General features: G+C 46.3%; 1 protein-coding gene across 7 annotated transcripts in view; it reads right to left on the bottom strand.

The window, feature by feature from the left end:
- FEZ1 (fasciculation and elongation protein zeta 1) overlaps positions 1–23,872 on the bottom strand; it is a 209,382-nt gene extending 185,510 nt beyond the window's left edge. For 3 of the 7 annotated variants that reach the window (XM_037882494.2, XM_037882495.2, XM_037882496.2), the window contains exons 1-2: positions 23,675–23,871; positions 1,804–2,158 (exon numbers count right to left, since the gene is read on the bottom strand). In XM_037882494.2, the coding sequence (XP_037738422.1) occupies positions 1,804–2,114 (311 nt within the window). In that variant the 5' untranslated portion in view covers positions 2,115–2,158; positions 23,675–23,871. Of the gene's footprint in view, positions 1–1,803; positions 2,159–7,494; positions 7,588–23,438; positions 23,527–23,674 lie in introns of those variants that run through there. The other 4 variants (XM_043534127.1, XM_043534128.1, XM_043534130.1 and 1 more) reach the window with 2 other exon arrangements.
- Positions 23,873–26,032: the final 2,160 nt, after the last annotated feature.

The following is a 26,032-nucleotide window of genomic DNA, read 5'->3' as shown; positions in this document are numbered from 1 at the left end:
ATATATTCAGTGGTCATTTAGCACCTGCTGAGCCTGTAGCTGAAGTGCTCCTTGCTGCTGTCCAAGTTCCCGGTGTAAGGCTTCATGAGCCATGCGAGCAAGGGCTAGGCAGGGTCTCCCAGGATCACTATGGGCATTTTCACATCCCCCATCAGAATCTTCTGGTCTGGAAACAAAGTCCCAGCATGCAGTTTTCTATACAGTCCAGTGTTCCTAAAGATGCATGCATCTGCACCTTCCCTGACCACCCTACACTGATGTCAGTGAAATGGCCTTGGTGATCCACTAGCGCCTGCAAGACCATGGAGAAGTAGCCCTTTTGGTTGATGTACTCTGTCTCAAGATGGTCTGGGGCCAAAATTGGGATCTGTGTTCCATCTATCTCTGCAGTTAGGGAATCCCATTGCCTTGAAGCCATCAAATATTTCCTGCCCATTACCAAGAGTCACCATCCTTCGTAGCAGGAAGTGATTAATGGCCCTGCAGACTTGCATCACCGCAACCCACACAGTGGATTTTCCAACACCAAACTGATTCGCGACTGACTGGTAGCAGTCTAGAATTGCCAGCTTCCCCACAGCGATCGCCACCAGCTTTTCAGCAGTGAGGGCAGCTCTCACTCTGGTGCCTTGTGCTGCAGCGCTGGGACCAGCTCCGCACACAGGTCCAGGAGGGTGGATTTGCACATCCAGAAGTTCTACAACCACTGCTTGTCATCCCACACGCGCATCACAATGAGATTCCACCACTCGGTGCTTGTTTCCTGAGCCCAGGACCAATGATTCACCATGCGCAGCTGCTCCATGAATGCCAGCAGCAGTCCTGGATTATTTCTTTCCATGGCACACAGCAGGGCAGGCACCACTGATTCACTTTCTGATTCGCAGCTCATGAAATACTGCAGAACCAGCCACGTTGTGGTCATAACGCTCAGCAGTTCAGGATCCATGATTTCAGACAGAGATGGTGGGCACATAGTTTACAAGGACTGTTAAAAATGGCATGAAACGAAGTCAGAAGCCCATGGAATGATGGGACAGAAATAACTGCATCATGGGATGGTGAGCACACTCCCATGATGCATCACAATCCATTCCCAGATCTCCCAGGAGCAGAGGGTGGCAAGTTGCACAGTGGGATAGCTTCCCAGGATAAAACTCTCTCACTGTCGATGCAAGAGCAGAGACTGTGGATGTGATCTGCCAATGCAAGGAGCATTGTGTGGATGTGCACAACCAATGTAATTAAACCAGCTTATGATCGTCGATGTAACTTAAGTCGACTAAACTCTGTAGTGTAAAAATAGCCTTAGTCTCAGAGGTGACCTAGAAGCCTTGGCGTAATCTCTTTATGAGTACAGACATTACAATTTTTTTCAAATCAAAACAATAAAATGGCCTTTTTCCAAAGAAAACATATTTTGCAAAAAACTATTCACTTATTCAAATGTTTTAATTTTTCACAGACATTTTCATGACTTCTTTATCCATTGTTTTTATTTAAAAAATTATCAAAACCATTATCAAAATGGTTATCAGATGTTTTTGTTTCCTGAAAACAAGTGTCAAGAATCATTTCCATAATGTTTTTGACCAAAAAATATTTTAAAATGGAATAAAAATTTTGAAAACCTGAAAATAGATCTATTGGAAACCCTGCACAATGGAAACTTCTTCAAAATTTCAATTTTTTTCTTAGTTTTTATTTTTCCTTTTTTGACAAGCTTTATGAGGACTCATTGCATTAAAATAAATAAAAGCCTCCTTGGGTTAAATGTATTATTAGAATTTCTAGTCTACTTACTCCTCATCCTGAAGATGCTCTTCCTCCTCTTGTATCTGGAGATGATTTTTTACAGGAGCCAGGTTCTCGGTTTTGGCATTGTAATTCCGAAAGCAGACATTCAGCTTCTCGTCAAATTCATTCACCAAGTCTTCCATGGACTTGAAGCTGATAATTTCAGAGGAGAAGTTCTCAAGCTCAGAAAGGGAGGGATCTTCCAGATGCTGAGGGGATGAGCCATAAAAACAATGGGCTTTTTCTTCTCTCTCATCAGCATAGCAGGGTCTCAGATCCTCAAACTCCTCATCCAGACTCACCAGTGGAGCTTCCATCTTGAACTGGCTAAAGTGAAATAGACTTCTTCAAGTCAGATTATCTAGAACAAAAAGTACATCCATGAATCAGTATGCACACACTTTCTGTTTCTGCAGGCTTCAGTGCATTACTGTGGGAAGAGTAGTCCTGTCTATATTGACGATCATATCAGAACTTTCATTACAACCTGCAAAGAGTTGCTCATAGCCTTCTGAAAACTGCATTTTTGGCCTGACATTTTCCATGTTTCATATCAGCCAGAGATTAATTATTTTTGGGAAGTCTGAACAAAATCAGTTTAGACAGAGTTTTTTTTAATATGGAAAAATTTTAAAAAATACTATTTTTTAATTAAACCTTTAACACACATGTTACTCACACAACTCAAAAACAACTGAATTTCACAAACTGAAATTTTTCAGGAAGGCTACTCTTCATGAGAAACAGGTCTTTGCATTGTTTACTAAAAACTAAAATACAGTTAATATATAAACATTTCAAAGAAAAATTCATGAGTGCACATTAGAAATTTTTGATAACTTTGGCAGACTCAATATTGTAGCTCTAGTTAACATCAGAGGGTGAGATGTTCAACAGGACTTGTGCTCCTAAGACAGTTGGGTGCTTTTGAAAATCCCAACCATAGTTAATACTGACATTTCTACAAAATCTGCATTGAGAGAACATTTTAACCAGAAAAAATGTAAATGATAATTATGAATCATTTCAGAATACCTTATCAGATGCTCTAAAAGCCACAATCCCAAAAATGAGGAAGAAAGGTATGCTGGGTAAAAACTGACCTGGTTTAGAGGAGAAGGGAAATCAGCTATAAAGAATTGGAAAATAATATATAACAAATGGAAGAAAGGGAAAGTTGATAGTAACAAATATAAATCAGAAGTTAGGAATTGTAGAAAATTGATAAGAGAAGCAAACGGACACAATGAAAAATCTATGGCCAGCAGAGCTAAGGACAATAAGAAGGAGCTTTTAAAAAAATATGAGGAACAAAAGGAATCCTGGCAATGGTATTGGTTCATTACGATGTGGAAATGGTAGAATTATCAATAAGAATACAGAAAAGGCAGAAGTGTTCAATAAATATTTCTGTTCTGTATTTGGGGAAAAACATATCCCATATATACTTGTACATAAGCCAAATTTTTTTAGTAAAAAAGGGAAGCATCAGAGAAGGGGGCCGGCTTATGAACAGGTATAGAGAGGGAGAGGTGGGGCACAGCCCCTCCCCGCAACAGAGGGAGCAAGGAGAGGCAGCACAGCCAGCAGAGCCAGAAGGGAAGAGGCGGGGCTAGACTCCCTCCGCTTCCGGCCTGCTCTCCCCCCCCCAGCCTCCAAAGCAGCTGCAGCTCCAGGGCTGGCAGGCTGCAGCCGCGCCGTTCAGCCCGCCGGAGCATGCTGCAGCCAGGCCGCCCAGCCCAGCCCACTGCAACATACTGCAGCCACGCTGCCCGGTGTGGCCCACCAGAGCAGGCTGCAGCCACACTGCCCAGCCTGCCAGAGCAGCTCCAGCCAGGCCAGAGACATCCTCCCCTGGCCCTCCCCAGATAAGGTGGGTTGGGGAGAGTGTGGGGGTCCCGGCCTAGGGGGTGGGGTCATGTGGGGGGTGATCACAGGGATTACTCCCCTGACCCCCAGCTTCTCCCCCACAAAAAATTTCCCCACCAGTTGCTGTCCCGGCCCGTCAGGGTAAGGAGCTGGCGCACCGGGACACTTTGTTTACTTAGGTTTAACTCCGTGCCTGCAGACGCTCGAGTTAAACAAACCATCTCAGCCCGCCAGCGGCTTATCCTGATGGCCCGGGAGCCAAACTTTACCGACCCCTGAATTATAGGGTTGGCTTATGAATGGGTCATAAAAATTTTCCATTTTTACTTATCCATCTTGGGGGGGTCGGGTTATAAATGAACCAGCTTATGATCGAGTATATACGGTAGTCTCATCATTTGGTGATGATAACACTCTTTCCTCTCAACTCATATCTCTGGAGGATGTTAAAGAAAAGCTACTAAATTTAGTCATTTTTAAATAATCAGATCCAGATAACTTGCATCCAAGAATTTTAAAAGAGTTGTCTGAGGAACTTGCTGGACCATTAATTTTGATTTTCAATAAGTCTTGGAGCACTGGGGAAGTTCCAGAAGACTGGAAGAAAGCTAATGTTATGCCAATTTTTTTAAATGGTAAACAAGATGACCTGGGTAATATAGGTTTGTCAACCTGACATCAGTCCCAGACATGATAATGGAGCAGCTGATATGGGATTCAATTAATAAAGAATTAAAGGAGGATAATGTAATTAATACAAATGAGCCTGTATTTATGGAAAATTGGTCCTGTCACACTAACCTGATATCTTTTTTTATGAGATTATAAATTTGGTTCATAAAGGCAGTAATGTACTTAGACTTCTGTAAGGCATTTGACATGGTACTGCATATTTTGATTAAAAAACTAGGATGATATTAAATTAATATGGCACATAACCTGGGACCATGGGACCGCTGTGCCCCCTTAATTTACTAATCTGGGTTGTCTCTCACAATGCCTTACTGGCGATAAGCAGCAAACCCCTCCAAGTGCTGTTACCACTCAGGACAACCACATGTGGTGCCCCACACCCACCCAGATTGAAAGACTGCTCCCAGAGCCACTCACAAATCACAGAGAGAAAGGCACCAGCCAAATCTCCCCAGCTCCCATCTTATACCACCAAAATATACCCTCTAGCACTGCTCAAGACCCTTTCTTGAGCAATGCAAGTTTATTAATTGGTTCACCACTTCATCAATGGAAAGTGGACATACACCAGCCTTTGTAGTCTGAGCAGATTTACCAAGTACTTCAGTCAAGCTCACTGGTAAGGATAAACACTAGAATAAGTTTATTGATTACAAAAAATGGATTTTAAGTGATTATAAGTGATAGGCAAAAAGTCAGAGTAGTTACCAAAAGAAAATAAAAGATAAGCATGCAGTCTAAATTCTCATCCTTATTATACTAGGCAATATCTGGACTAAACAGTTTTTCTCACCCCACTCAAAACTGCAGGTTGGTTACAGTCTTTCATATGCAGGCCCTCCCTGTTAGCCTGGGGACCAGTCTCCTCAGCTCCAGCATTCTTGTTGCTTTCAGTGAAGGTGGGGGAAGAGACAGGACAAACCATGAGGCCTGTGTCATCTACTGAATATCCTCATTCTATGTGCTTACAGAGCACAAGTCCAGGCATCCCCAGTGGGCATCACTGAGTCACCAGACAAGGCTGAGCAATTCGCCTGTTGGGGCCTTATGCAAGTGAGTCACTGAATTGTAACTTCCTTGCTAAACAATGGCTGTTGATGGTTTTTTGACTCCCACTCAGGCATTGGTTACCTCCGTTGTTGTTGTCTTTGGGGAGCTAATATCTGGGAGATTCCCAACTCACAGCATAGTTTAGTGACAACCATACAATACAATCTCATATGCACTAATGAATCTTAGGGCTGTCAAGCAATTAAAAATATTAATCATGATTAATCACACAATTAAAAAAAAATCATGATTAACCATGTGATTAATCGCACTGTTCAACTATAATAGAATACCATTTATTTAAATATTTTGGATGTTTTCTACATTTTCAAATACATTGATTTCAACTACAACACAGAAAACAAAGTGTACAGTGCTCACATTATATTTATTTTTGATGACAAATATTTGCACTGTAAAAAACAAAAGAAATAGTATTTTCAATTCACCTAATACAAGTACTGTAATGCAATCTCTTTATCATAAAAGTTGAACTTACAAATGTAGAATTAAGTAGAAAAAATAACTGTATTCAAAAATAAAACAATGTAAAACTTTAGAGCCTACAAGTCCAATCAGTCCTATTTCTTGTTCAGCCAATCACTCAGACAAACAAGTTTGTTTACATTTGCATGAGATAATGCTGCCCGCTTCTTGTTCGCAATGTCACGTGAAAATAAGAACAGGCATTCGCATGGCACTGTTGTAGCCGGTGTCGCAAGATATTTACATGCCAGATGCGCTAAAGATTCATATGTCCCTTGATGTTTCAACCACCATTCCAGAGGACATACGTCCATGCTGACGACGGGTTCTGCTCGATAACAGTACAAAGCAGTATGGACCGATGCATATTCATTTTCATCCTCTGAGTCAGATGCCACCAGCAGAAGGTTGATTTTCTTTTTTGATGGTTCGGGTTCTGTAGTTTCCGCATCGGAGTGTTGCTCTTTTAAGACTTCTGAAAATATGCTCCATACCGCCTCCCTCTCAGATTTTGGAAGGCACTTCAGATTCTTAAACCTTGGGTCTGTGCTGTAGCTATCTTTAGAAATCTCACATTGGTGCCTTCTTTGCGTTTTGTCAAATCTGGAGCAAAAGTGTTCTTAAAACGAACAACGTGTTCTGGGTCACCATCCGAAATTACGAGAACATGAAATATATGGCAGATTGTAGGTAAAACAGAGCAGGAGACATACAATTCTCCCCCAAGGAGTCCAGTCACAAATTTAATTAATGAATTGTTTTTTTAATGAGTGTCATGAGCATGGAGGCATGTCCTCTGGAACAGAGGCTGAAGCATGAAGGGGCATATGAATGTTTAGCATATCTGGCAGGCAAATACCTTGCAATGCCGGCTACAAAAGTCCCATGTGAATGCCTGTTCTCACTTTCAGGTGACATTGTAACTAAGAAGTGGGCATCATTATCTCCCTTGTCTGTCTTAGAGATTGGCTTAACAAGAAGTAGGACTGAGTGGACTTGTAGACTCTAAAGTTTTGCATTTTGTTTTGTTTTTGAGTGCAGTTATGTAACAAAAAAACCTACATTTGTAAGTTGCGATTTCATGATAAAGAGATTGCACTACAGTACTTGTATGAGGTGAACTGAAAAATACTATTTCTTTTGTTTATCATTTTTACAGTGCAAATATTTGTAATAAAAATCATACTATAAAGTGAGCACTGTACACTTTGTATTCTGTGTTGTAACTGAAATCAATATATTTGAAAATGTAGAAAAACATCCTAAAATATTTAATAAATTTCAATTGGTATTCTATTGTTTAACAGTGTGATTAAAACTGTGATTAATCGTGACTAATTTTTTTAATCGTGATTAATGTTTTTGAGTTAATCGTGTGAGTTATCTGCGATTAATCGACAGCCCTACTAATGACTATATACATATTTAGATAGAACAATGGCTTTCAGCGGATCATAACCTTTCCCATGATACCTCACCTGGCATTATTTATATGAAATAGCACAATTATATACAAATGATGAATATGGGAGTTGCAGGGCACTCCCCCGAGGTATAGTGTATCACAAACCGACAAACTGATAGCTCTCAAAATGTTACCGTAAATGAGGAATCGTCATCAAGCAGTTTTTCCAGTGGGGTCCTTCAATAATTGGTTTGTAGCCTATACTGTTTAACATTTTGTTCAATGACCTGGAAGAAAACATATTTTTTACACTGAATAAGGCAGGGCAACCCTGCATTAGCTATGCATATGCAGTGCAGCCCTCTTTCATTTAGAACTAGAGCTGGGAGAAGGGTTTTTTTAAATGGGGTTCAGCTCAGCTGTATTCTCTCCCTTTAGTGTTTGTTAATTCAAAAAGCTTTGAAAGTGGCCTTCAAAGTTTGCTCAGATACGCACTCATGGGATCACGCACATGTATTTGCAGCATCAGTGTGGAGAGCAGAGAGACCCCTTTAGACTCTTTGCAACAGGCTGTTCTGATCTTCACTGGCAAGGGTGCTTACTTGAGAGGAGTTTGGATGCTGGTGCTGTGGGAGTATTGCTTCCTGTCTGTGTCTGGAAGCTAAATGTGACTACTTCCTTCTGTATCAGTGTACAGAATGTCCATCCTGTTCATTGTGCGGGTGCTCATGGATCTCACCAGTAACTGCAGCTTACAAACGGCAATAGGCCATTTCTTCATTTCACCTTTGAAATAAGAGGAGCAGATTTTTGTAGATGGGAGCATACGGGTCTGGAAGCAGGGGGGACCAGGAAAGGCATAGGTTATATATTTAATATTTATATGCATATAAAACATTAAGGCCAGAACTTCCAAATGAGAAAGGAGAGCTACTTGAGCAAGAGCTCTCTTAGGTGGTGCACCTGCCCTGTGCTGCTCTGCCTGCTGCAGCCTGGACTCTCCTCACAGTCCCTAGAAGCAGGTGTGGGGAGTGTTCCTCCATACACACCCAGTGACTATATCACCCTAGAGATGGGAGAAGCAAGAGGGGATGCTTGGCACGTTGGTGGAGATGTCATGGGCAGCTAATGAGAATGGTGCCTGCACTCGAGGGGATGCTGCATTGGGGGTAGGTACCAGGCAAGGGTGCATGGGTGAGATGGGTGTCTGGTTTGGGGATGGGTTCCAGGGGCAACATTAATTGGTTTATTTGATGTTTGGGGGACTAGATTAAGGCATATATAGGCTCATGAGTAGGGCCCCAGGTCCTGGAGTCATGTGATTTCTTCAGATTCTCAGCTTTCATTTTTAAAAAAGGGCATTTCCAGCCTATGTAGTTGTAAAGGAAAGCATTAAAATGTGGCACAATTATAACTGAACAAGTCAGAGCTGCCTGCCTCAGTATGGAGACAGTCTGAAATACTAGCTCCGAGAGGGAAACTGCCCTCCATGGGAGGTTAACAACTAGATCCTCTGCTCCGTGTCAGGGGCTCACCAAGCCCACCCCAGCAAGGAACTTAGTGTGTGGCAGGAGGAGAGAGTGCAGTGGGCCTTTTCCGCCACCCCAGCAGTTACACCCTGGCGGATGGGGTAAGCACTCGGGAGCACCTGCTGTCACCCCTTCCTCTCTGGAAAGGGAGAGGAGACCCCTGTTGCCTCCCCTTTGTGCCAAAGGAGAGGAAGTGACCCTGCTGCCAATCCTGGGGCAGAAGGAGCCCAATGCCACTGCACTGCCTCTGGGAGGAGAGGGGAACCAGTGCTTCCACCCTCCAAGTGAGGAAGGATGCAGAACAGACCCACGTTGTGCCTATGGCCTCAGATGACCTTAGCCTGGCCCTGCCTGGCATTAATTGGGGTCAGAGGTCAGACAACTGGTGAAAGAGATCTCCAGGCCAGATGGACGACATCACGTAGGTGGGAGTCATGGCTCGGGGCACTAATGTACTTTGGTCTGGGAAGTACTTGAGCTAATCAGTACAGAATACATTTTTAAAGCCTTGTGGTCCTTGTCCTTCTGACAAAAGGGGCTGATTTGCTGTCCTGTTCCCTCACCTCAGCCTGGGTTCCTTGCCATGAAACTGACCCACCCCCAACACATGGCATCCTACTCCAACACCTCCCTCCAACCCCCTTCAAGTTATGGGCCTCTTCCACCCCTTGACTGCAGCAAACGGACTTTTTCTAACTAGTCATCCTGCAGGCCCATGTCAGTTCCTCTCCACATCCCGTCCTTCTTTAGCGGCTCCAGGCCCCCGACTCCAGGCCACCTTCCCTGTCTGCATTATCCTCCACAGATTCACCCTGGCCCAGGCAGGAAGCAAGAGATTTGGCAGCTTTGCTTTGTTAGATATTGGGCAAGCAGGTGGCAGAGGAGTCCTCTGATGGTGGGTCACATGGGTGATACAGTGAGAGAAGCAATAGTTAAAGGTGCAGCATTGTTAAAGGTGGCAGGATGGACACATACATAAGGGGACTGTTGTCCCCTTACTAAAACTCAGTGGGGGGGGGGGTGTTTTGGTTAGCTAGCTCCCAGTACCAAAAGAAAGGGGAAAGGTCAATGGGAAATCAGGACCCTAAGATTGACAGTCCCCAGGAACAATAGGGAGAGGCCAACGCTCCTGGTCAGCTTGATTGACAGGGCAGGCAGGCTAAATAGCGAGTGAGGAGGCCAGGGGGGTCCTGTCCTCGGTGTGAGCTGGATTTGCCTGGGTCAGACAGAGTGGGCCGAGCTAAGGAGAAAGCAGGGGCCCAAGCTGAGCTCAGGAGAAGAGCTGTGCCAGTCAGAGGGGCCAGAAAGGCAGCCAAGGAAGCAGGTCAGTGCTGGGAGCCGAGTCACAGAAGCAGCCCACAGAGCAGACCTGTGCTGGGAGAAAAGCTGTAGCAACCAGAGCCAGAGAGGCCAGAGCAGCAGCACTGCTGAGGCAGAGTGGAGCTGGAGCTGGGGCTGGAGCAGTCCGGAGCCGGGTGTGGTGAACAGCTGGGCAGAGCGGGCCCAGCACAGGGAGGCACCCCCAGCCAAGACGCCTTGCAGGCCAGGCTTGGAAGGGGATCGTAACCCTGACGGAGCAGGGTCAACGCTGGGAAGAAGGGTCCTGCCGCATAAAGCCTGAGGGCGTGTGGTCACCGCCAGAGCAAGTGTCTGACCCGCAGCATCCCTGCAGCACAGCTAGGGCCTGAGAATCATAGAATATTAAGGTTGGAAGAGACCTCAGGAGGTCTTCTAGTCCAATCCCCTTACACTCCAGAGATGCTGGTTGTGATGTCCCTATGCCACAGAGCGGGATGATGTGTTTTCCTTTAACCTTTCTCATTTTTCCTTATTTTTTTAAATTGACTGCTATTTAATAAATTGTATTTGCTTTGAACTGTGTGTAATGATCAGTGGGTCAGGGAAGCATCCAGTAGAGAGAGAGCACCCTTGAGTGGGGATACCCTGGCCCCTGCCCTAAGTGACCACGACAAGATTGGGGGTCAAGCCCCCCAGAAATCCTGGGCCCAGCCTTGTTGGGGTTACGAGGACTCTGCCACACAGGAGAGTGGAAGGGGAGCCCTCGAGGTCAGGCAGGCCTCTGGGTAAAGGGAGTGGGAGCGAGGACTCAGATCCTTTCGCTAGCCCATATCACCAGGCTAGAGTATAAGCCAGGAAAGTTCCCATAATAGCTGGACCATTCCCCCACTTACATATATGCCAAGATTTTCAAAAGTGCTCAGCATGGTGGGAATTGAGCTCTTTTGAAAATATGGTCAAAAGCCTTTTTGAAAACCCAGCCTATCTCAGGGTAACTGAACACTCAGTTTTACCTGGGCTGGTTTTCTGCCATGATTTCAAAATTCATTATTGATAGTGTTGTGGTTTTCAAACTACAAGATACTATTTGTCCATGTAGCCTGCATGAGTCTATCACAGGGTTGCTGATGGCCATAGCCCAGTCTGGGCAACACTGCACAAGACCAATCACAGCACACCTCCCACGGCACACAAGGACGTACTCACAGGCAACCATGGTCACAGACAACTGCTGTTTGGTCACAGGCAAAGGTGTCTCAGGACACTGGGTTTGAGGCTGCAGATGGCACAGGGACACTGACTTTTACAGGCTTGGCATGTGCAGAGAAATTAAACCTATTTCACTAGCTCTGTTTCCTAAATCAATGTAGTTAAATCAGTGCAGCAGCCCCCTTGTGTGGACACTCTTAAATCATTTTAAAAGTGACTAATACTGATGTAGTTTAACTCAATATCAAATGCACATAAAAGAGCAAGGCTAATGCATCAGCTTGGGGCTCAGGGGAGGAACAGGGGATGACCACTGGGTGGCGGAAAATTATGGCAAGATACATGTCCTTCCTTAAGGCTATCTTTAATGGGAGTCTGCCTCTTCATTGAGGTTTCTGTCCTGTGTGTGTCAGAGCTCCAAAGAGCTGGAGATGCTCCTTTAGAGAGGCCAGACCACCCTGTGGACTCCAGACTGAGTATGTGTGTATCTGTCTGCCTCATCAGCAATCGCTTTCCTAACTGAACCTTTTAAACTGTTGTCTTCTTCCGCGTTTTTAAAAAAAAGTGGCGGTTTTGTATTCTCCCTGCACTTTGTGTGGCTGCCAGGAGAAGTGGGGCGTAGGTGGGGAGGAAGGCCTGAACTTTTCCTTCGTCATATGCTCTCAAGCCAGCCTGACGTGCAGGTGGTCAGTTGCAGGCAGAAGGGTTTCAACTTGCTTCCCGCAAAGTTAGGGTCTTAGCCATGGCTATCTCAGAGGCAACTTACTCTGTGTATGGGGGTGTCAAGGTTCCTTCCCCACTCTGAACTCTAGGGTACAGATGTGGGGACCTGCATGAAAACCTCCTAAGCTTACTTTTACCAGCTTAGGTTAAAACTTCCCCAAGGTACAAACTATTTTACCTTTTGCCCTTGGACTTTCACTGCTACCACCAAACATCTAACCGGTATTATTATTAGGAAAGAGTCTGTTTGGAAACGTCTTTCCCCCCAAAAATCCTCCCAAACGTTACCCCCCCATTCTGGGGAAGGTTTGATAAAAACCCTCACCAATTTGCATAGGTGAACACAGACCCAAACCCTTGGATCTTAAGAACAATGAAAAAAGCATTCAGTTTCTTAAAAGAAGAATTTTAATAGGAGAAAAAGTAAAAAGAATCACCTCTGCAAAATCAGGATGGTAAATACCTTACAGGGTAAGTAGATTCAAAACATAGAGAATCCCTCTAGGCAAAACCTTAACTTACAAAAAGACACAAAAACAGGAATATCCATTCCATTCAGCACAGCTTATTTTCGCAACCATTTAAAGAAATCAGAATCTAACGCATACCTAGCTAGATTACTTACTAAGTTCTAAGACTCGATTCCCTGTTCTGTCCCCGGCAAAAGCATCACACAGAAAGAGAGAGAGAGAGAGGCTTTGTTTCTCCCTCCCCCCAGCTTTTGAAAGTATCTTGTCTCCTCATTGGTCATTTTGGTCAGGTGCCAGCGAGGTTATCCTAGCTTCTTAACTCCTTACAGGTGAAAGGGTTTTTCCTCTGGCCAGGAGGGATTTTAAAGGGGTTTACCCTTCCCTTTATATTTATGACACACCCCCCATTTCACAGATAGGGTGAAACGCTGGTTGGGATTTCTTCCTGGAGCTCTAGGAAAAAACAGAGTTAATGAGACACATACACCTCTAAATATACTACCAAGTATATAAAGACGAACATTATTTTCCACATCTCAAGGAGAATTTTAACCAGTTGATTCTGGGAAACTTTCACAGGAGAGTGCATCAGCCACTTTGTTAGAAGCTCCTGAGATGTGTTGGATGTCAAAATAAAAATCCTGGAGAGCTAAACTCCACTGAATACGTTTTTTGTTATTTCCCATGGCGGTATGAAGACACTGTAGTGCAGCACGGTCGGTTTGCAGGTAGAAACGCCGTCCCCAAAGATATGGGCGTAGCTTTTCCAGGGCGTAGACAATGGCGTAACATTCTTTTTCACTGACTGACCAGTTGCTTTCCCTCTCAGACAGCTTCTTGCTGAGGAACACTACAGGGTGGAATTCTTGATCCGGTCTTTCCTGCATTAAAACTGCTCCCACACCACACTTGGACGCATCTGTGATTACTAGGAACGGTTTGTCAAAGTCTGGGGCCCTTAGTACAGGGTCAGACATGAGTGTCGCTTTAAGCTGGTTAAAGGCCTTCTGACGCTTTTCGGTCCACTGAACGGCATTTGGCTGTTTCTTTTTGGTTAGGTCTGTCAGTGGGGCGGCGATTTGGCTGTATTGCGGTACAAATCCCCTGTAATAACCAGCCAAGCCTAAGAAGGATTGAACCTGTTTCTTTGACTTTGGGACAGGCCACTTTTGGATAGCATCCACTTTGGCCTGTCGGGGGTTGATAGTTCTTTGACCCACTTGGTGTCCAAGGTAAGTCACTCTGTTTAGGCCTATTTGACACTTCTTAGCCTTAACAGTTAGTCCTGCCTCCCTTATGCGCTCAAAGACTTTTTGTAGATGTTCCAGATATTCTGCCCAGGAATCCGAAAATATGGCCACATCATCAAGGTAGGCAACTGCATATTCCCCTAATCCTGCTAGGAGACCATCTACAAGTCTTTGGAAGGTGGCAGGTGCATTCCACAGGCCGAAAGGGAGCACATTAAATTCATACAGCCTGACATGGGTGGTGAAGGCTGACCTTTCCTTGGCGGATTCATCTAGCCGTACCTGCCAGTACCCCTTGGTTAAGTCCAAAGTAGAGATGAACTGGGCCCGTCCCAGTTTCTCTAATAGTTCATCTGTGCATGGCATTGGATAGTTGTCGGGGCGAGTTACAGCATTTAGCTTACGGCAGTCCATGCAAAAATGTATCTCCCCATCTGGTTTGGGAACTAGAACCACTGGAGATGCCCATGCACTGCCAGAGGGGCGGATCACACCCATCTGTAACATATCCTGGATCTCCCATTCTATAGCAGTTTTAGCTTGAGGAGACACCCAGTAAGGCTGGACTTTAATTGGGTGAGCATTTCCTGTGTCAATGGAGGGGTATGCCCGTTCAGTCAGTCCTGGGGTGGCTGAGAACGTCGGCGCATAGCTAGTGCACAGCTCCTGGATATGCTGTCGCTTCATACGCCCAAGGGTCATGGAGAGGTTCACCTCTTCCATGCCACCAGCACTTTTCCCTTCGTAGTAGACACCTTCAGGCCACTCAGCGTCGTCTCCTCCCTGGGCTTTAAACTGACAAACCTTTAATTCTCTGGAGTAAAAGGGCTTTAGAGAATTAATATGGTACACCTTAGGCTTTCGGTTGGAGGTGGGGAATGCTATGAGATAATTAACAGTTCCCTGGCGCTCCTGGACCATGAAGGGCCCTTCCCACGATGCTTCCATTTTATGGGCCTGGAGCGCTTTTAAGACCATAGAATCATAGAATATCAGGGTTGGAAGGGACTTCAGGAGGTCATCTAGTCCAACCCCCTGCTCAAAGCAGGACTAATCCCCAACTAAATCATCCCAGCCAGGCCTTTGTCAAGCCTGACCTTAAAAACCTCAAAGGAAGAAGGAGATTCTACCACCTCCCTAGGTAACGCATTCCAGTGTTTCACCACCCTCCTAGTGAAAAAGTTTTTCCTAATATCCAACCTAAACCTCCCCCACTGCAACTTGAGACCATTACTCCTTGTCCTGTCATCTTCTACCACTGAGAATAGTCTAGAACCATCCTCTTTGGAACCACCTCTCAGGTAGTTGAAAGCAGCTATCAAATCCCACCTCGTTCTTCTCTTCTGCAGACTAAACAATCCCAGTTCCCTCAGCCTCTCCTCATAAGTCATGTGTTCCAGACCCCTAATCATTTTTGTTGCCCTTCGCTGGACTCTCTCCAATTTATCCACATCCTTCTTGTAGTGTGGGGCCCAAAACTGGACACAGTCCTCCAGATGAGGCCTCACCAATGTCGATTAGAGGGGAACGATCACGTCCCTCGATCTGCTCGCTATGCCCCTACTTATACATCCCAAAATGCCATTGGCCTTCTTGGCAACAAGGGCACAGTGTTGACTCATATCCAGCTTCTCGTCCACTGTCACCCCTAGGTCGTTTTCCGCAGAACTGCTGCCTAGCCATTCGGTCCCTAGTCTGTAGCGGTGCATTGGATTCTTCCGTCCTAAGTGCAGGACTCTGCACTTGTCCTTGTTGAACCTCATCAGATTTCTTTTGGCCCAATCCTCCAATTTGTCTAGGTCCCTCTGTATCCTATCCCTACCTGCCACTGTCTCTACCACTCCTCTTAGTTTAGTATCATCCGCAAATTTGCTGAGGGTGCAGTCCACACCATCCTCCAGATCATTTATGAAGATATTGAACAAAACCGGCCCCAGGACCGACCCCTGGGGCACTCCACTTGACACCGGCTGCCAACTAGACATGGAGCCATTGATCACTACCCGTTGAGCCCGACAATCTAGCCAACTTTCTACCCACCTTATACTGCATTCATCCAGCCCATACTTCTTTAACTTGCTGACAAGAATACTGTGGGAGACAGTGTCAAAAGCTTTGCTTAAGTCAAGAAACAATACATCCACTGCTTTCCCTTCATCCACAGAACCAGTAATCTCATCATAGAAGGCGATTAGATTAGTCAGGCATGACCTTCCCTTGGTGAATACATGCTGACTGTTCCTGATCACTTTCCTCTCGTGTAAGTGCTTCAGGATAGATTCCTTGAGGACCTGCTCCATGATTTTTCCGGGGACTGAGGTGAGGCTGACTGGCCTGTAGTTCCCAGGATCCTCCTTCTTCCCTTTTTTAAAGATTGGCACTACATTAGCCTTTTTCCAGTCATCTGGGACTTCCCCTGTTCACCACGAGTTTTCAAAGATAATGGCCAATGGCTCTGCAGTCACAGCCGCCAATTCCTTTAGCACTGTCGGATGCAACGCATCCGGCCCCATGGACTTGTGCAAGTCCAGCTTTTCTAAATAGTCCCTAACCACCTCTTTCTCCACAGAGGGCTGGCCACCTACTCCCCATGCTGTGTTGCCCAGTGCATGACCATGACCTGGTCCCCCTTTGAAGGAACGCTCTCTGGCATGTTTGTCATACCAGGCTTTTTGCTCTTTTTGAGCGTCCTGTAGGTTTTCTTTAGCAAGGGCTAGAGAGGTTCGGAGGGTGTTTTGTAGGTTGGTTACGAAGTCCAGAATGTTAGTTCCTGGAGAAGGTGTAAATCCCTCCCATTGTTGCTTCACCAACTGTAATGGCTCCTTAACCTCACGGCCATATACAAGTTTAAGTGGTGAAAACCCTAAACTGGGATGTGGTACAGCTCTGTAGGCAAAAAGCAACTGCTGCAACACTAGGTCCCAATCACTGGAGTGCTCATTTACGAATTTACATATCATGGCCCCCAAAGTTCCATTAAACTTCTCCACCATGACATTTGTTTGATGGTGGTAAGGAGTGGCAACCAAGTGATTTACCCCATGAGCTTCCCAAAGGCTTTCCATAGTTTCTGCCAGGAAATTAGTCCCCATATCTGTGAGGATGTCGGAGGGCCAGCCTACCCTGGCAAAAATGTCTGCTAGTGCCTGGCACACACTTTTAGCCCTGGTGTTGCTTAGAGCTACTGCTTCCGGCCATCGGGTGGCAAAATCCATGAAACTCAGTATGTACTGCCTTCCTCTGGGTGTCTTTTTCGGAAAAGGACCCAGAATATCCACAGCTACTCGCTGAAATGGAACTTCAATGATGGGGAGTGGCTGGAGAGGGGCTTTGACCCGGTCTTGGGGTTTTCCCCCTTTTTGGCATACCTCAAGACCGGACATAGGTAGAAACATCCTTGCCCATTCCCTCCCAGTGGAATGACCTCCCCAAATGGTGCTAGTTGTTCCGCCGGTTCCGGTTCTGGGGCTGGCTCTGTCTGGGTCTCTGGGACTGGATCCACTACTGCTGTTGCAGACATTGGCCTGGGGTCCAGGTCCATCACCTCTGACCGGGTCCTGGTAGAAGTTTCCAGAACAGAGCTAGGCGTCACGGCTTGTTTAGCCTGGCTGCGGGTGGCCATTCCCACACTCTTGGCTAGCTTCACATGATTGGCCAAGTCTTCCCCCAACAGCATGGGGATGGGATAACCATCATAGACTGCAAAAGTCCACGTTCCTGACCAGCCCTGGTACTGGACAGGCAACTTGGCTATAGGCAAATTGAAAGAGTTGGACTTGAAGGGTTGAATCGTCACTTGGATCTCTGGGTTGATTAAATTGGGGTCCACTAAGGAAGCATGGATAGCAGACACTTGTGCTCCAGTGTCCCTCCACGCGGTGACCTTCTTCCCCCAACACTCACAGTTTCCCTCCGCTCCAAGAGTATCTGGGAGGTATCTGGGCCTGAGGGCCTCTAGGGTGATTCCGGTGCAATGAACTGTAAACTGTTGGGGTTCTTGGGGCAGTTGGCCTTTACATGCCCCAGCTCGTTACATTTAAAACATCTTCCAGCTGATGGGTCACTGGGGCGACGTGGGTTGCTGGAGAATGGTGTGGCAGGACGATAAGGTGTCTGGAGGGTTCCTTGGGGAGTAGTTGGGGCCTTGGGCTGCCCCCAGTAGTAGGGGGTGGTCTGAGGTTGTCTCTTCTGGTATCCGCTCCAACTGCAACCAGTTTTTTTCTTTTCTGCCACCTCCACCCATTTGGCTCCAATCTCCCGAACCTCGATTACAGTTTTGGGCTTCCCATCTAGGGTGTATCTTTCTATTTCCTCAGGAACACCCTCTAAGAACTGCTCCATTTGCATTAGGAAGGGCAAATCTTCTGGAGATTTAACACTTGCTCCTGATATCCAGGCATCCCAATGTTTCACAATGTGGTAGGCATGTCGGGTAAACACGTCTGGTTTCCACCTTAGGGCTCTGAACCACCGACAGGAATGCTCGGGGGTTATCCCCATTCTGACTCTCGCCTTGGTTTTAAACAGTTCATACTGGTTCATTTGTTCCTTAGGCATTTCAACCGCCACCTCAGCTAAGGGTCCACTAAGCTGCGGCCTCAGCTCTACCATGTATTGGTCTGCAGAGATGTTGTACCCAAGGCAGGCCCTTTCGAAGTTTTCTAAGAAGGCCTCGGTATCATCGCCTGCCTTGTAGGTGGGGAACTTTCTGGGATGGGAAGTGGTACCTGGAGAAGGATTGCTAGGTATATTCTGGTGAGCCTTTGCCTTCTCCTCCTCCACATGCTTCCTCTCTTTTTCCTTCTCCTCCATTTCTTTGTCCCTTGCCTCCATTTCCCTCCTGTGGGCAGCCTCCATTTCTTATTCCCTGGCCGCGTGTGCACCCATCTCCATCCGTATGAGTTCTATCTGCCTTTCATGTTCCTTTTGTTTTTCCTCAGCCTCAAATCTGGCTAATTCCAGCTTTTGTTGAACCGTGCAGTCTGTCATCCTAACCTCTCTGTTTTTAAACTAACTTTACACCCAAGAGTTAGAAAGAAAACAAAACAAAACCAAAAAAAACTTGGCATGTAAAATTTTGCTGTGCTGTCCGGATACCTTTATGTTCTCTGATAGTGATTGTCAGCCTACAGAGAAATCCTTAACAAAAAAACCCTAACACCTTTGTCTCCAGGCAAATAGGCAGAAAACCCCTCTAGTTGCTCTTAGATAAAAAAAAAAAAAAAAAAAACTTCAGGTCTGTGAAGAACTACTGTGAAGAATTGTGAATTTCCCTGCAGGAGGTTAACTACCCTGCCTTTAGGTAGAGAAAACTCCAGCTAACAAAAGACAATTCCCTTTTGTCTCTGGCCCCAAAGGAGAGGAAAAAAAACTCTAACTGCTTTCAGTTTAAAACCTGCTTTCCTTTTCAAATCTGTGCTTCTGGTTCAAAAAAATCTCAAAATGATTTCAAGTTGATCTCACCGCTCTGCCACCATGTCAAGGTTCCTTCCCCACTCTGAACTCTGTGGTATAGATGTGGGGACCTGCATGAAAACCTCCTAAGCTTACTTTTACCAGCTTAGGTTAAAACTTCCCCAAGGTACAAACTATTTTACCTTTTGCCCTTGGACTTTCACTGCCACCACCAAATGTCTAACCGGTATTATTATTAGGAAAGAGTCCATTTGGAAACGTCTTTCCCCCCCAAAAATCCTCCCAAACATTACCCCCCTCCTTCCTGGGGAAGATTTGATAAAAATCCTAACCAATTTACATAGGTGACCACAGACCCAAACCCTTGGATCTTAAGAACAATGAAAAAGCAATCAGTTTCTTAAAAGAAGAATCTAACGCATATCTAGCTAGATTACTTACTAAGTTCTAAGACTCCATTCCTGTTCTTTCCCCGGCAAAAGCATCACACAGACCGAGAGAGAGAGGCTTTGTTTCTCCCTCCCTGCAGCTTTTGAAAGTATCTTGTCTCCTCATTGGTCATTTTGGTCAGGTGCCAGCGAGGTTATCCTAGCTTCTTAACCCCTTACAGGTGAAAGGGTTTTTCCTCTGGCCAGGAGGGATTTTAAAGGTGTTTACCCTTCCCTTTATATTTATGATGGGGGATCTTCTGTGCTCTAAAAAAATCTAACAACATCACTCACCACATTAACCAGACCCTATTAGCTGACTCACCACCTCAACCTCCCTTAGCATAGAGAGCCCTTGGGCCCTGCTCGCAATTATTATTCTTTGTGAATGCAAAAGTGGTACCATAAAGATGTAAAAAGTTCAGAATACAAAATATAAAGTAGAGAGAGATAAACCAGACATGCATAAATCAAAAAAAGAAAAATGTCTAAAGTGTCCAAAGGCCTTTGGTGGGCATCACAAGCTTTTGTCATTCAGTAGCCTGGGGGTCAGCAGCTGGAGTCTGCAACGTCCCCCTGATACGCCAGCATAGGAGGAGCAGCCGTTTCAGTGCGTGTGCAAGTGGGCCTTGTGTGGCCAGAGGAGCCAGCAAACCCTGACTGCCAAGCACAGCTGATCAGGCTACTGACAATTCTGGTTGTAATTCATCACATATTGCTCTATCTAGTTTCTGCAGCCCCAGAAGTGTTTAATGAACTACTTAGGGGTCCTACAAGTATTTGATGTGATTAGACAATATCCCACTTAGACGAATTCTCCCAGTTGCCTATTGTTTGCATCTAGCGCACTCACCGTTTCTTTTTAAGGCAGCCAGTTGTTCCTTTGTGTTAATTTGACTCCATTGTCACCATGGTCATTATAAATAGCTCCTAATGACCAGCAGAAATGATTGTTGTGCAGGCTCTAAGTGAAGCCTCCAGCACATAAGGGGCTGATGCTGTTCATCAAATGGGCAGAGATTTCTGATCATTTCTAATGCAATTCATAGTTCTCTGAATTGGGCAATTCTGATATAATGAATCATTGTAACAATTTGGGGATGAATTTATTCTTCATAAAAGTGAGGGACTAACACAGCGGAATGAGAGCCCGACATCACTCAGGCAGGCATTCATTACACTAGCTTTTACCACACTGCTCTGCCAATCCTGACCTACCCTGTCCTGCCATTCCAGCCCTGCACCCATAGCAATCCTACCAGTGTACCACACTAATGACCTGCAGAATTAGTACCTTTTACTATTCCAGTCCTTTGTGTCTCTGCCAACAAAACATTGAGGAATCCATCTTCGTACAGTACAATAACATTCTCAAAAAGATAAAGAAAGCATAACACCACCTCATTGACCTTTCTGCCCCTTGATCCTGAATTTCACCCATATTTATCCTAAATCCTGCTTTTAAGAGTCCACTCCACCAGCAAGAATGCACGCCAAACAAGCATCTAGGCAGGCAGCAGAACAAGAGCATAAATTCCGATGCACTGCTTCATTGCATATGGAGCCTCAAGTTCCCTTTTTCCAAACATGACATGATAGAAGCAACAGAAGATGGAAAACAGGAAGATGCAGAAGCCCAAAGAGCATCTAGAAAATATCCTACAAATAAGGCTACATTTTAGTCAGGGGTATTTTTAGTAAAAGTCATGGACAGATCATGGGCAGTAAACAAAAATTCATGGTCCGTGATCTGTCCATGACTTGTACTATATACTCCCGACTAAATCTTGGAGAGGGGGGCGGCCTGGGGAGTGCCACAGATGCTCGGTAGGCTCCCTACCCGGCTCCGTACTCCCCAGAAGCAGCGACCTCCCTCAGCTCCCAGGCAGAGGCAGAGGCATGGCCATGCTGCATCCTCCCTGAGTGCCAGCTCCTCAGCTCCCATTGGCTAGGAACTGTGACCAATGGGAGCTACGGGGGCAGTGCATGCAGGTGGAGGCAGTGTGCAGAGCCTCCTGGACATGCCTCCCCCAAGGAGCTAAGGGATGTTGCCACTTCTGAGGAACCCCCTGAGGTAAGTACTGCCCAGAGCCCTCACCCCCTCCCACATGCCAACTGCCAGCCCTGAGCCCCACACTCAAACTCCTGCTGCTGCTGGGGGAGGGGGGCGGTGACCCAAGACTGCCCCAGCAGCAGTCAGTGCGGCTGGCCGCTGCAGAAGTCATGGAGGTCACAGAAAGCCATTAAATCTGTGACCTCCGTGACAAACTCACAGCCTTACCTATAAGACACCGTAATTCATAGATGCTGAGGCCACTGTGATCATCCAGTCTGCCCTCCTGCATAACACAGGCCACAGAATGTCCCTGAAATAATTCCTGTTTGAACTAGAGCAGATCCTTTAGAAAAATATCTAATCTTGATTTTAAAATTGCCAGAGATGGAGAATCCACCACAACCTTTGGTAAACTATCCCTATGCAATCTCCCTGGGGCTCTCTGTTTGGCCCAAACTTCCCATGCTGGTTGGCTCAGGACACTCTTCTCCTCAGCTTCTCCCCCACCTCTCTGGTTTAACATGATTCCCCCCAACACACAGTTTTGCTTAGGGCTGACTTTCAAATTAGAGTATATCTCTACTGGATTCAGCCTCACAACATTATCTCCATGTTACCCCTTCCTTACATAGCGCGGTACCTGCTGAGTCATTTCCAATGCTGGGATTAAGCAATGGGATACAGCTGTAACAGCCTCCCTACAGCATCAGACTCTGGAAACTGACAGTTATCTGCTTGTATGAGGCCCTAACAGGAAGGAGACAGGTGGAGGGAGCGTACCAGTCACTTTGCTGCAGGGGGCCAGGGCAAGGTGCTCTGAAAGCCAGGATGAAGAGTAACAATCTCTTACTCTCTGCCTCCCCATTCCCCAAGCAGAGGACCCTGCACAATGCTGTTCTGTTTGCACTAAGCACTTTAGGGATCACTAGGGAGTGCACTCCCAAGTGGCACTGTCAAGACATTAGTGCATTAGTGATGTTAGGTCACCTTGTTTTAAGAGCCAGGCAGCAATAGTGCATGCCAGTCATCGAAGTAGAGATTCCCGTCAAAAACATACATATTCCCCATCCCTATGGACACCCCCCCACAAAGTACATGCACACACAAACACCCTCCACTACACCCAAACAATCCTCAGTCTCCATACATATAAACACCCACCTCCCACAATCTTCCCCTCCAACACAAACACTAACAACCTCCCCTTCCTGCACACCTTCCCCCATACACACACACACACACACACAATCTCCTCTCCACATACACACACTCATTCTTGTCTCCCTGAACAGCCTCTCCCACACACATCCAACACCAATCCATATGCATCCACATACAGACACCTGTCTCACTTCAAACAAAATCCCCTCCATGTGCACTTTCCTGCCCCCACGAAGCCTCATTCCTACACAACAAAGCCTCCTGCCTCCCACTCAACACACTGACTTCTGCTTTTCCCCGCCACAACCCCACTCCACATACACCCCCCAATTCTCAGTCATCACCTATATATAATCCCCTTCTCACCATCCTTACACACACCCCAACCCCATCCCCTCACCCCCACTTTCCCATCTGCATTCTCACACACAGCCCCTCTCCCCCGCCCTTCACAATCCTTCCTCTGCATCAGCACATGCAGACAAAAAGCCATCCCCGAGCACAAGCCTTTGCCCAGTGCACACGCACCTTCCCTGTACACCTGCACAGCCCTCCTCTGCGCACACACAGGGCCCCCTCTGTACACACACAGCCCTACCTCCGACACAATGGCTCTGCGCAGGGCGAGGCGGGGGTGCTTTGGGTCTCACGTTTGCGCGTTGCTTTGCCGGGCTGTGGGGTCCCGTTCAGCCCCGCGGCCCGGCAGCCGCTCGCCAGACAGTGGGGACGGGTCAGGGGCCGCCGCTTCTCGGAAAGCGGACTCGGGCCCCCAGCATCCGCCCCCGCAGTTCGGGCCCCGGCGCCGCCGCGCAAAGGCCAGAGACAAACACGCACCTGAGTGTGGCCGGGGGCTGGCGAAGGGCAGCGGGGAGACGCGAGCTCAGCTTAGCATCCCGGGGAGCCGAAGGGAGAAACGCAGCGGAGTCAGCGAGCCGCCGCCTGCGTGGAGATCGGGCTGTTCCCAGCCGGCTGCCTCCCCTCTGCGTGCGCCCAGCCCTTCCTCATCAATATGCATTAGCCTCCGGAGCCTGACGGCCGCCCCTGCTTCGGATAGGAGGCCTGCTCCGAGCACACGCTGACGAGGCCCACTCCTGTTCCGAGGGGCACCGCTGAGGGCAGCGCGCCCTGGGGCAGGAGGGAGGAGGGTTTTCTTCCCTAAATCCAAAGCCGCAGGGATGATGCAGACACGCAGCAAGCAGGTCGGGGCTCATTTTGACAAAAGCATTGTTGTCTGGGGGAAGAATCCCAGCAAAAATGGAAGATTCTTTCCAAACCACAGCATAGGAGAAATGAAAGATAGCATCTCCACGATGCCTCCAGCCATTGGGGATCGAAGGGATTTGGGATTCCCTTAGATCCCCAATGGCTGGAGGCATCGTGGAGATGCTATCTTTCAGACTCACAGAAGGAAACCTTTCTACACAAGCACCCTCCAGAAAAAGATCAGGGGAAAGATATCTGACAGCATCAAACCCTTCTGCTTTCTGCATGTTCAGACAAACTGTTCTGAGCCAGTCATTTAATTCAATGAGTCAGCAGGAGAAAGTCCATCCTAACCTGCAACCCCAAAATCTCTGTCATAGAATAATAAGGAGGTAGCATATAAATAACAGGCTCGACTCCTACCAGCATCTATCAACTGGGAGAGTTAAAAATCTGTGTGCCTCCCACCTGTGTTGCATTGAAATAAAGGATAGAGAGAATATCACCTTAAACAGAGAGAAGATTTATTACGGGATAGTTACAACTGGGTGAAGATCCACTAAGGGGATCACTACAATACCCAAGAGTAGATTCCAGAAAGGGACATAAAGCCCAGACCCTTAAACTGTCCCTTGGTTAAACTATTAAGTGCCAGAAAAACAATTACTGTCTCTTTCACTGCAGATGGAGGTCACCGGCCTCTAATGGACCGTCTCAGAATCTCTGGAACATTGGAGGATCTGGTTCTCTATGGCCAAAGCAGAAGATCAACAGATCTGAGCTGATGGCAAAGTCTTCACTGGATCCTTTGGTGGAATACAGGAATCAGATATCAGGCAAGTATCAAAGTCCTTGGCAGGTAGGTGTTAGTGACCGAAGTCTTGATCCGTTGCCCGCGCCAAGAAACTGGACGTGGCTGCCTTGATGGTGGACAGCACCTGCGTCACCACTGACAGTTCCTTATATGCTCTCCATGATGTGAATTCCTGAAGCACACTCTGGCAGCCACTGCCCCCAACCGGTTCCAGACAGCTCTCAATCTCTCAAGTTCTGGAGGGAAACAGAGTTTTGGCGGGAAAAAGCCAATGAAGAAAGGATACCAAGATGGAGTTAAATCCTTTCCTACCACATGCGCCATCTTGAATTCTTAGACTCCATTTTGACTCCATTTTGAATTGCAGCACCATTTATTATAACACATAACAAAAGTATAACCATACACCAATAACACCTTACATATCCCCTCCTTGACAGATGTGACCACCTTTAATAAACATCTGACATTATTGTTACATCCATACCATTGAACATCAACCCCATAATGTGGTTATGCATGTTGACACATTACAAAAGGCATGGCCGTAGAATCTTTAGATTTCTTTTTACACACATACACAGATATAATTATTAGATCTACAATCATAACCAGCTGTATGAGCAGTATTACTACAGTTGGATGGAGCATGATTTCCCAAGCCTTCCTATATTTACCCAACCTAGCTGTGAAAAGAGCTTCCCAACCAATAGGATGATTTGGTTTCCTCACCAATTCTTTTCAACACCTTTTTGATTTGCCCCACAGAATGATGTACAGTGAGTAAGGTGTGAGCTCCTTGAGCTGCTTTAGGTGATAAATCATATCCTTATGGTACATTAGACGCTTTAACACGTGGAGGTTCTGCTCTTGTATGAGTAGATGGAAGATAGTCATAGATGGAATAAGATGCTATTATGTTCTGCACGTCCACGTCTGACAGGGTAATATTTATATCGCAGCCCCTCACAGAAAAGACAAACATATATTATCTCCTGCCTCATGTTCAATGTGATAAAAACCATTGATTAACACATTTTTACACAAAGTTCTTACACACAGACAGTGACTATCAATAACCACTATAGCTGAATTTTGAAAATACATAGGATGGTGAAGCTGGTAATTACATTTTCCTTCATGGGGAATCTAAACATATATGAGTCTCCTCCCAT

Source organism: Chelonia mydas, chromosome 22, assembly GCF_015237465.2.
Source record: "Chelonia mydas isolate rCheMyd1 chromosome 22, rCheMyd1.pri.v2, whole genome shotgun sequence".
Classification (NCBI taxonomy): Eukaryota; Metazoa; Chordata; order Testudines; family Cheloniidae; genus Chelonia; species Chelonia mydas.
Note: the sequence above shows the minus strand (reverse complement) of the source record. Positions and strands in the feature narration are given on the sequence as shown.